This window comes from Grammomys surdaster, unplaced genomic scaffold (genome assembly GCF_004785775.1).
Source record: "Grammomys surdaster isolate TR1022 unplaced genomic scaffold, NIH_TR_1.0 213, whole genome shotgun sequence".
Classification (NCBI taxonomy): Eukaryota; Metazoa; Chordata; class Mammalia; order Rodentia; family Muridae; genus Grammomys; species Grammomys surdaster.
The window spans coordinates 793,199-804,399 of record NW_021604658.1 but is presented as its reverse complement, the minus strand read 5'-3'; the positions used below and the strand labels follow the sequence as shown (position 1 = coordinate 804,399).

Below are 11,201 nucleotides of genomic sequence, written 5' to 3'. Positions count from 1 at the left end.
TTTTTAGCATGAAAGCATGAAGTCAAGCTTTAAGTCAGTTTCTGACTAGGAACCCCTTAGTAATCACTGTACTGCAAGAAGAAAATACTTGCTGCCACTCACTGTGATTAAGACAAACCTTGCTGTGAAAATCCTGACGAGGGCTGCAGAGAAGGCTTGGTCAGTAAGGTGCTCACTGTGCAAACATAAGGACCCGAGTTTTACTCCTAGAACCCACATAAAATATTGCTAGGTATGCACTCCAGCTAGGGACGCAGGTAGGCTGACTCTGCTCCTCCAAACCCAATCCCCCAGTCTCATCACCAGCTCTACAGCAGAACATTGGCTGCAGGTTCCTTTCTCCTTGGCTCCATCTCCAGTGGATCCCACAGATCCTCTCCTCCTAACCTCCCTCCCTCCCCCCAGTTCACTGCTGTGTCCCAGCTCCTCCCACCCCAGTCCAGCAGGTACCCCCTGGGAGCCCTCAGGCTATTCTCACAGGGGAAACAAGTAGGCTCACTGTACATCTTCACCTCTCCCTCTATTCCTGCAAGTTCAATCCCCAAGTCTCATTCCCCGCTCTGTAGACCTGCTGTGGCCTCTCCTCACTCCGTCCCCATTCTCAGGGACCTCTGGTATGGGAAGATAGAGAGTAAATTACAAAGAGAAACACCAAGCCAGCCACAAAACCTTTCATCTACTAAAACGGTGCCCTGGGTGCAAAATATGCTAGGGTAATTAATGGTGGCACAAGACTTGTGGGAATAACCAATAGCTGATTTAAGGCCCACTCCATAAGACAGAACCCCCCAACCAGAAATTAGTCCAGAGGCCTACGGAGGGCTCTGGGAACCCCATGGAAGAGGAGTCAAAGAGGGTAAGAGCCAGGGGACACTAACAAGGCCCTCTAGACCAACTTGATCAGACTGAGGTAGCAAGCACAGGGCCCGGAACAGGCCTGTACCAGGTCCTCTGTATATAGAGTACGGCTCCCAGTTTGGTGGTGTTATGGGATTCCTAGATGTGTAAATGATTTTTTTTTTTTTGAGACAGGGTTTCTCTGTGTAGCCCTGGCTGTCCTGGAACTCACTCTGCAGACCAGGCTGGCTTCGAACTCAGAAATCTGTCTGCCTTTACCTCCCAAGTGCTGGGATTAAAAGCGTGTGCCACCACTGCCCAGCGTGTCTCTGATTCTTATGCCTTCTCTTAGTCTCCCTTCTGTTTGTCTTGTCCACCTCTGATGTGTTAGTTTTTGTCGAATTTTATATTTTATTATCCCTTAGAAGCCTGTTTGTTTTCTAATGAGAGAAAAGGAGTGGATCCAGATGAGGGGAGATGGGGAAGACTGAGGGAGTACAGGGAGAGGAAACCATAATCAGAATAATGTGAGAAAAAAAGTTTTTTGTTTTTTTTTTTTTTTTTTTTTTTTTTTTGAGAAAAAAAGTTTTTAATAAAAGGAAAAAAAAATAAGGCCAGGTGCAGTAGCACTCACTTGTAATCTCAGCACTGGGGTGGGGTGAGGGATGGAGCACAGGAACCCTGGGGCCTCTCAGCCAGCCAGGCAGGCCTACTTCTAGGCCATTGATCCTTCTAACCTTTCCTAAAGTCTCTTGCATCTCCTTGCTCTGCTCCTGGCTCCCTCCCAACCTAGGGAATGACACCCAAAGCTGTCCCCCGACATGAACATGCATACATAGGAACAACCCCCCTTCTCCATTTCCCCCAAAATCCCTGTAATCAAGAGTATCCTGTGAACCTGGTAGTCTATCACCTTCCAAGTGCTTTGTCCTGTGTTTGTCCTAGTGACCACATCTGTGGACTTTTAACCCAGCAAAGACCCGCAGTCAGGAGTGTTCCCTGCTAGACAAGGGGCTGTTTCAGAGCAGACATGCAGTTTTACAGTGTGTAAACACAGCAGTTGGAGTAGTTGTTTATTAGAGTGTACACAAGGGAAAAGCTACACACCATCTTTTAACATACAGGACCATGTTCCACATTGCACACCCAAGACAGCCGTCTCATGGTGGGCTTGCGACATTCATCGGATTAGCTGGGCTACAGCTACGACATGAGAGGTCACAGGTGACCTGTTTAGAAGCCACTTGCACTATGTTCACCATATAAAGAATGGAACTAAGTAAGAATTTACCGTAATGATACTTTGTTAAAGTATTTGTAAAGTTCTTTTTTGTCTTTTAAACTGAGCTGTTTCACATAAGCTCTATTTCTTGACTGGACTTGGAAAGGAGGGGGCTTTTCAAAATTATTTGGTGTGCCCTTCGCACAGAAGTGGTACCCAATCTAGACAAACCACAGGCTGCACACATTTTGACCTGCATTCTGGCATCTGTTGGGATGTCTACAGCAGGCATCAATGGCTCCTTCAGGACAAATGTCTGAAAATATCAAGAGTCCATTTGTTACCCGTTAAAGGGTGTTTGACCTTGAAGGTATTTAGAAGCCTTAGAGCAGATTCCAGTGCAAAGCATTTCCAATCTCTGTTTGAGAAATCTTTTTGATGACACATAAATAGAAAAACAGGGTATAAGACCAAAAATAAAAACCAAAAGCAAAACACCTAAACACCTAAAATACATATAGCAATACAAAATACTAATTTAAAATGTGTATCCCAGATGGTATGCAAACTAGTAGGCTCAGACGGAGGAAGCTCAGATGAGATTCATGCGCACCTTGAGGTCCTTCTGCCTCAAGCATGTCCACACAGGTCATACATCAACCATAGGACAGAAAAGGCAAGGCACGGCACCCAAACCCAAGTGCTTATTAGTCGCTATTCAAGCTGTGGGTGAAGCTGCCCGACACAATGCAGAGCGTGGAGAAGAGTAACCTTGGTTACTGTTTCCAAGGACACGGACCAGGCTCTTGGCTAACAAGAGCTGAGGTAAAGCTGAATGCAACATGAGTCATTTTAATACATGCGTACAAAGAAAATCAGCCGGCTAATATTGCACACTCCCTCTAACCCCTGCTGGAGGATTCTAACTAAGCCTTTGAAGCATTAAACAGTCAATAATTTTCATGGTAAAGGCTTTTTGCCTACGCCCACTAAATTTTCCTCTGGCACCTCCCAAGGAGTGACTAACCCTATGGTAAGGAATTTAAACTGAGGCATTCTGGAATACATCTAGGAGTGGAGACCATCTAGCTAACAGGTACTTAACAGATGTCATGGATACAGGCCACTGTGCAGAAAATACTTCACACAGCATTGCCAGAAAATGCCCCAGTGGTGTAAATGTGGCAAAAATGGGAGCATCTGTAATGCTAAGGTCAATCCCATTACTAATAATCTAGAGTACAGACTGGAGGGCCTACTTGTTACTCTGGGGCGTGAAGAGACACTAGAGGGGCCATTACAAGAGTGCGCTGAAAAGCAGCCTACTCTGAGTGTGGAGCCTCCACACTCCACCAGCCCTGGGGAGGGGAAGGCCATGTAGTCACAATGCAGACAGCTTTCTGAATGTCAGGAGCTGGAGATGATGTCACTGGGAACAGATGAGTAAACAGGCTCTTCAGCTCTTCACCTTGCCTTCTGGTCCACAGAAAGGCCGAGGAGAAGCTGCATCAACAGCTGAAAATGACCCGTGTCTTGGGGAAAATACAAAGGTACAAGATGGAACAGCAAGAGGCTCGTCAGGTTTTGTCCTGGAAGGGGAGGTGTGAACTATGCAAAAGCAGGAGTGAGACAGACAAAAGCCAACGTCTTAGACTTCCAAATAAAAACTACATCAGACAAGAGAAGCGTGTGAGATCCAGAGAGTTTCCCAAAGCCCAGACCGACACACCAGAGGAACAGCTGTCCCAGACTCCCTGGCTTCTCCTGGGAACAACCCCTTTTAACCACTTACGCTTCCGTTCTCTTGGTTTTATGCATTTTGTTTATCTGTCAAATTCCTGTACCAGTGTGAACCTTTTCCTTTGAAAATTCAGTGCTGTTGATAACCTATTTCCTCTGCTGCATCTGAGGTACACACACACACACACACACACACACACACACACACACACACACTCCTACCTTACTATTCCTCTCACTAGGCCAGTGGTTCTCAACTTATGGGTAGTAATGACCCCTGTGGAGGGTGTTAAAGTGACCCTTGCACAGGGCTCACCTAAGACCATTGAAAAACACAGATATTTACACTCTGATTCATAACACTAGCAAAATTGCAGTTATGAAGTAGAAACAAAAATAATTTATGGCTGGGGGGTCACCACAACACGAGGAATTCTATTAAAGCGTCCCAGCATTAGGAAGGTTGAGAACCACTGCACGGGGCCTAGAACTCCCTCTCACCCTGAGTTCGTTCTCAGATCTCTCCTGAAGTACTGCCAAGTCCAGCATTGATGGCTCCTAAGCAGTCTTCTTTGGGAATGTGGAAAGAGGTCGCTACAAAGAGATTTCAGTCCATGGCTGTTATGTGGTGGGAAAACACCATGCTTTGTGTCATGCTTGATGTTGAGGTAAAACAGAAGCTTCTCAATAAAGGCTCAAGGAGAAGGATGTGCATCCTGGACACAGGCTCTGGGCTCTGTCAAAGCAGGGAGGGCTTCCTTCAGAGCTGAGTTTCAGGAAGGGGAAGAGGGTGAGGTGCTACAGGAGGTGAATATGTGTCCTCCTTGCCTGTCGCTGTCCCATGGAGACAGCAGTGTTCTCTTTACCAGGACAGAGCATCAGTTTAATCACAAGCCTTTTTTATTCACTTCAAGTACTTAAAAGCTAAATGCAGAAAAATGTGTTCTGCTTCCTAGGGCCAGCCATAATGTTGGAGATATAAGCGAGTGCTGGCTGGAGACAAACTTGCGGACTCCGGTCCTAGCATAACTTGTTTTTCTTCTCTTGTTAATGTTTCACATACACTTCAGCAGTAGATTACTCCTCACAGAAAACTCTGGTCTGCATTTGAAATTATCTAAAGAGGACAAGAGAAACAGGGTATGGTGGCACAAGCCTGTCATCCAGCACTGGGGAGGCAGACATGGGAGGATCTATGCAAATTCAAGGTCAGCCAGGGGTATGCATCAAGGAAGGCCCTATCCATAAAAAAGAAAATCAAACCCAGTCACCATCGAACAACAACAACAAAACCAGAGGAGATAAGCAAGCAAGTATCCAGTGCCACGTGCAGTTTGGGTCTAGCAATTTATCTTAAGTCTCAAAGAGGGGCAGGCAGAAGTAGTGACAGAAGGTTCTCTAGTAGGACCCTAACCTCCTGGGGAATGCTTCAAAGAGACCGGTGGAGGGGACTTTGCAGTACTTGCATTCTATTTATTGATCCCTGACACCCTAAGTCCTGTGACAGAAACAAGCAAAAATCAGCTTCATTGAGCAGCTTTTCAGAGCAGATCCGGTAAGAGAAGGCCGGGAGGCTTGGGTTCAACACAGTTGATCCAGAAGTTGGCACAGCTGGCGTGGTACTGGTGTCCTCCATAGGCCAGCTTGAAACTGTCTGTCTCCGAGTTGAATGCCTGCCAGAAATAGAGAGATAGAGGCAAGTCAGGGTCTTCCTACATCTAAGAGCTTATCAGCAGCCACCAGGGGCGGGCGCTCCCCGGGGGTCCCCGAGGCGGAGGCCTGGATGGCACACAGACAAAAGCTGAGCAGGTGGCTACAGGATCCAAGTAGGAAAGCTTGATTTATTTTTACTGCTAATTAAAGGTATAAAAGTCAGTACTATCCAACCTAGTTTCAGCAAAGGGCCCAATCTTCACAGAAAAGGCAGGTAGAGGTTACAGGAGAGAAAAAGGGGCAGGACAAGGGAACTAAAATAGTCAAGGCCTGTGGGTAACTGGTTCCCTCACTTTAAAGGCCACCTTCCCTGGAAGCTGGCATTGCTGTAACATGTGACCCCTTAGGTGTGTGGCTAATTACAGTTCTATCAGTACTGAAAACATTTAAAAGAGCTAGAAATCAATTGATATTAACTCTTAAGGTCTTATGCAGCGGTTCTCAACCTGTGAGTCAGGACCCATGTCAGGTCACATATCGATATTTACATTACGATTTGTAACAGTAGTGAAATTACAGTTATGAAGAACCCACAGAATAATGTTATAGTTGGGGGTCACCACACCATGAAGAACTGTATTAAAGGGCCGAAGCGTTAGGAAGGTTGAGAACCGCTGGTCTAATGCCCATTGGGGGCTGACAACTGAGTGGACATACAAGAGCCCCCGCTCATCTGTAACTCAGTTACCCATGGCAGGTAACAGTCTACAGTTTGTTTTCTTAAACACCACAGGTCGAATCCTAAAACCCAAATGATTTGATTTTTTTATCTGTTATCTACTAAACCCTGAAGCTCTGCGACCTCATTCACTGTCTCTACAACTTCTAGTCTTCCAGAAGGTGCTGATTCGTGGCAGAGAGAAATGCCGACAACAGCAGAAGCTGATTAGCAGCCACAAGCATGCAAACAGGACGCAGTGGCCCCACAGAGACACATTAGCTGATTTGATAGAACATTATGGGGATGAGAATGAGTCAGTAGAGGATTCACAATTGGTACAGTCCAGGACAACAACAGAATTATCTGCTGGCCTCTCACACACAAGACTTAGATGGAGACACTAAAGTAACATATAGCTGGCTCATACTTTTTTAGGCTGTTCTTCTGCAGGCGGCTCTTCTTTCTGAAATGTTGAAACCATAAGGTCAAAAGAAAAAAAAAAAAGCTAATCAAGTCCCTGGAACAGGCCTCTTGCCTCCAGGTAAAGCCACATGGGCTTGGCATTCTCGCTCCCACCCACCCCTGTCCCTGGGGTGAATCCAATGCTCGGCTGGGAGGGAAGGACTCTGCTCACTCCTTCAGCATCTTCTCCACTACCCTGTGGAAAAAACAGATCTGCTTCTATAGACCTTTCTAGACGTCAGCATCCCCGCCTCTGGTCACAGCGCTTGCGAAGGGGCCAACATGCAGCTGCCCCTTAAATCATGTTAGGGATGAACCCTGCCAGCTGAAGGAGGAAGGCCAGAACTTACCCGGCTCCTGGAGTCCACATTTAAGAGACACACTCCACAAGCCAGCTCCTGGGCGTTTTTGATCCCAGGCCGTAACATACAGGAGGAAAAATCCAGTGAATTCTCATCTGGCTGTGGATGACAGGAAAGAGAGGTGAGGACATAGCAGTTTTAAATACTATTATAGGTCAACTATAAAATTAAGTCAACTAATGACACCAGAGCTGGGTTTCCAAAAATCTGCCAAGTAGCTGCTATGTTCCAGCTGCTAGCAATGCCAATGGGAATAAAACTGCTCCCTAGTCTTGGGACCTCGTAATCTAGAGTGGAGCAAGGCGGTGCGGAGCAGTGCAGGGCCAGCAGTACTGAGGTAAGTACCGGGGTAAGTACTGAGGCGCTCGACAGAGGCGTTTAGCCAAGAGGATGCTTCCTGGAGCTCACAATCATCCCACCTGAGTACTGATGATTCGGTGAGAGGAGAAGGTCAGTGGGCTGATGGGCTGATGGGTCAGGAGAGGAAGGAGAAGGGAAGAATGATTGACACCCAGCAGCAAGACACAGATATCTAAGCAAAAGGCCAGCTACAAGACGAAGTCGAGGGTGGGAGATGAGCCCAGGCGAGGGGCAGAGGAGGGGCCAAGAACATCAAGGATCCAGAAAGGAACGGAAGGAGGTGAGACAGAACCAAGCACACATTGCTGGCACCAACCTGCCTTCTCCTGCAGTGTCAGCAAGACTGGGGGTGGCAGTCCGCGGGTTTCAGTTAGATGACAGCAGAGCGGGAGGGGAGGAGGGCTCATTTCAAGGGCTGCTAAGGGGGCAGGATCTACAGGCCTTGGGCATGCATGTGCAGGCTGTGGATGGGAGGAGGGAGGCTTGGGCAGATTCTCATCTGCCCAAGCCTCAGAGGAGAGAACAGTTTGGTTCAGGCTGAGTTGCAGCTGGCAGGGTCAGAAGTGCAGGTGGTGGGGACCCAGGTCCAGCTAATGCTAGGAGAGATCCGAGAGTCAGCAGCCAGGGACAGTGAATGGAGTAACTGCCCGGCATGCTTTATGCTAAGTGCTATGCTCGGCTCTTCACGGGCATTATCTAGCTTATCCTTCCGAAAAGGACAAACAAATAACAAAAATCTAGTAGCTATGGTGAGTGCAGTGCGATGATTAAAGGGGCGGGCCTTAGTTTTGAAAGCAGCTGTCAATTTCTTAAAGATTGAATATGCATTTGCTGTACGAGCTTGCAGTTTCATATCTAGATATTTATCCAAGAGAAAGGAAAATATATGTCAACAATCTTGATCCAAAAAAACCAAAAACCAAAAAAAATCAAACCAAACCGTTCATAGCAACTGTATCCATATTAGCCAAATCTGGCACTAACAAATGTCTAGTAATAAGAAAATGGATAAACAAGTCGTGGCGTGTTGATATAATAGATGATTACTCAGCCAGGGAGCAAAGTGATATTTGATCAACATGGCTACATTTCAATATTATGCTCCTAAGCAAGCCAGATACAAGAATGCTAACATTCAATATTACTTCGCATTTATAAAGTATGAAAACAAAGGAATCTCTGGCTATGGCAATCAGGGCAGCCGTGGCTTTTAGAATCAGATCAGGGTTGATTACAAAAGAGATAAACTTTAGGCACAGACAAAAATATTCTGAATATTTTCCAGGCCTTGTGGCACAGGACCTTAATTCCAGTACTTGGGAGGCAGAGGCAGGTGGGTTTCTGTGAGTTGGTGGCCAGCCTGGTCTGCAGAGGGAGTTCCAGGCCAGCTGGGGCTACATAGTGAGACACCCTGCCCTCTTTAAAAAAAAAAAAATCCAATATCAACCAACCAAAAAACAAACAAAAACTTGAAAACTAGTTGTGAGCTGTTAGGTGGATGCTGGGAATTGAACCTGGGGCCTCTCTTCAAAAGCAGCCAGTGCTTTTAACCACTGAGCCATCTCCTCTGCCCCTAACTAGACTTAAGACTAAAATTTTGAAAGCTTCACTGGTCAAAGCCTTGGTGACTGCTGGACACAGGCTCATTTCTCAGTTTGTGTGCTGTTCACAGGCGATGGCTTTAGACACCTTAAAGATCTGCATTATTGACATTTTTCTCAGCTACTTTCATAAATGTAAACAGCCAGCAGAATAGTAAGTCAAGCTCCAGTGAAACACTTTCTGACTTCCATATTGTAAGTACCCTATCATGGCTTGAGTCTCAAGTTTGCTGTGTGACAGCATTAATCATGGAGCTGGGAAGAACTGCCCAGCAGCAGAACTACCTGGTGGTTGTTATACTGTCCAGAACCGCTACTCTAGGCGAGCAGCTGTCCGCATTTATCAAAAACTGCTCTGGTTTTAACACCCTCGTCCTGAGCACTAGGGACAGTCTGACATCATGTTACTGGATCAGGGACTATTGGAGAAATAATTAGAATAAGACCATAAGACTTGAAAGCAGTCAAATTAATTAATAAAATTCCTTGAATATCTGTTTACGGGGGGAGCTCAGGAAAGCAAATGAAAAGGGCACACTGTAGTGTGCCATGAGAATGGCGGACTCTGCATAATTACCCTGTGATTAAATTAATCTTCCAAATGACAAAATTAGCTCTCTTAGGCAGGCAGTGGTGGCACATGCTTTTAATCTCAACACCCAGGAGGCAGAGGTAGGTGGATCTCTGAGTTCAAGGCCAGCTTGATCTACAGAACAAGTTTCAGAACAGCCAGGGCTACACAGAGGGAACCCTGTTTTGAAAAACAAAGCCAAACTTAATGAACGAAAATTAGCCCTCTTAAACATACACCCATAAGCACAGGATTGTATTGTCGTGTCCGGTAGCAACGGGATACTGACCAATGGCCGTGATTACAAGTCATACCTGCTACAAGGGGCTGTAAACTGTAGACAACCATCGACTTTGATTGACAAGTATCTCACATACTCAGTAAAGATTAAAACATAGTTACAATGTATGTACCAGCTTCTCTTTAAAATTATTTTTATTTTATGTGTATGAGGGTTTTGCCCACATGTCTTTGCATACCACATGTGTCTAGTGCCACTGGATACTAGGAGAGGGTATCATATTTCTGGAACTGAAGTTACAGGTGTTTGTTATCTGCTGGGTGGGGGCTGGAATTGAACCCAGGTCCTCTTCAAGAGTAGAGTGTTGGTTTGCATAAGAATGGTCCCCATAGGCTCATATATTTGAAAGTTTGGTCATCAGGGAGTGGCACTATTTGAGGATTAGAAGGAGAGGTGGCCTTGTTGGAGGAAGTGTGTCACTGGGCAGTCTTTGAGGTTTCAAGAGCCCAATCCAGGCCCTGACTCTCCCTCTTCCTCCTGCCTGTGGATCCAGACGTATGGTTTCAGCCACTTCTCCAGCACCATGACTGCCTGCATGCTGCCATGCTTGCCACCATGAGAACAATGGCCTCTGAAACTGTAAGCCAGCCCCAATTAAATGCTTTCTGTCATAAGAGTTGCAGTGGTCATGAGGTCTCCTCACAGCAATAGAAGCAAGCCTAAGAGTAACAGCAAGTGCTCCTAACTGCCAGGCCATCTGTCTAGCCCTGTACCCCAGCTTCTTAAGCTGTGGGTTGTGACCCCCAAGATGTGGTCACTTAACTCAATATGGAAGCCACAGAAAATTGGCAACCGTAAAAGGTTTCTGAATACGCAGCCACCAACCACTGATTCGGAGTCGCGTGCTAAGGAACTGAGGTATGCTGGCAGCACTCCTCCGTGGTGTGTCCTATGACATCACTGCAGCCCTGGTACTGGACATACAACATACAGTGTGGACTACACATGCCGTTCATCACATGCCAGTGAGCGTGGCCTCCAGCACCTTGCTCAGACCCCAGATGCTGCTGTGAATTGGAGAGTTCTTACCGTATGTACATAGTTTTCTGTTTTTATAGAGACAAAATCCTTGGGCTACAGAAAATAAAGACTTTTAATATTTTTCTGCTGCCATTGTTTAGCATCTAAATATCAAATCTGTGTATCTTTCTTTTGCTACCTGTCACAGTTTGACTTAAAATTGCTGTTAAATTGCTTACTTGAGTTTAATTTTTAAAAAAAATTAAATGAATTTTGGTTTGGGACTAGTATACCATTTCATTTTTGTTGTTTCCTCTTTCTTCCTTTCTTTCTTTCTTCCTTCCTTCCTTCCTTCCTTTCTTTTTTTCTTTCTTTCTTTCTTTCTTTCTTTCTTTCTTTCTTTCTTTCTCT

At 45.9% G+C, this 11,201-nt stretch overlaps 1 protein-coding gene across 10 annotated transcripts in view; it reads right to left on the bottom strand.

The window, feature by feature from the left end:
* Window positions 1-1,885: 1,885 nt before the first annotated feature.
* Window positions 1,886-11,201, bottom strand: part of Synrg (synergin gamma) — a 70,889-nt gene continuing 61,573 nt past the window's right edge. For 6 of the 10 annotated variants that reach the window (XM_028772500.1, XM_028772503.1, XM_028772505.1 and 3 more), the window contains 3 exons: window positions 6,986-7,096; window positions 6,601-6,636; window positions 1,886-5,472 (listed from right to left, as the gene is read on the bottom strand). In XM_028772500.1, coding sequence (XP_028628333.1) covers window positions 5,341-5,472; window positions 6,601-6,636; window positions 6,986-7,096 — 279 coding nt within the window. In that variant the 3' untranslated portion in view covers window positions 1,886-5,340. The remainder of the gene's footprint in view (window positions 5,473-6,600; window positions 6,637-6,985; window positions 7,097-11,201) is intronic. The other 4 variants (XM_028772502.1, XM_028772509.1, XM_028772507.1 and 1 more) reach the window with 1 other exon arrangement.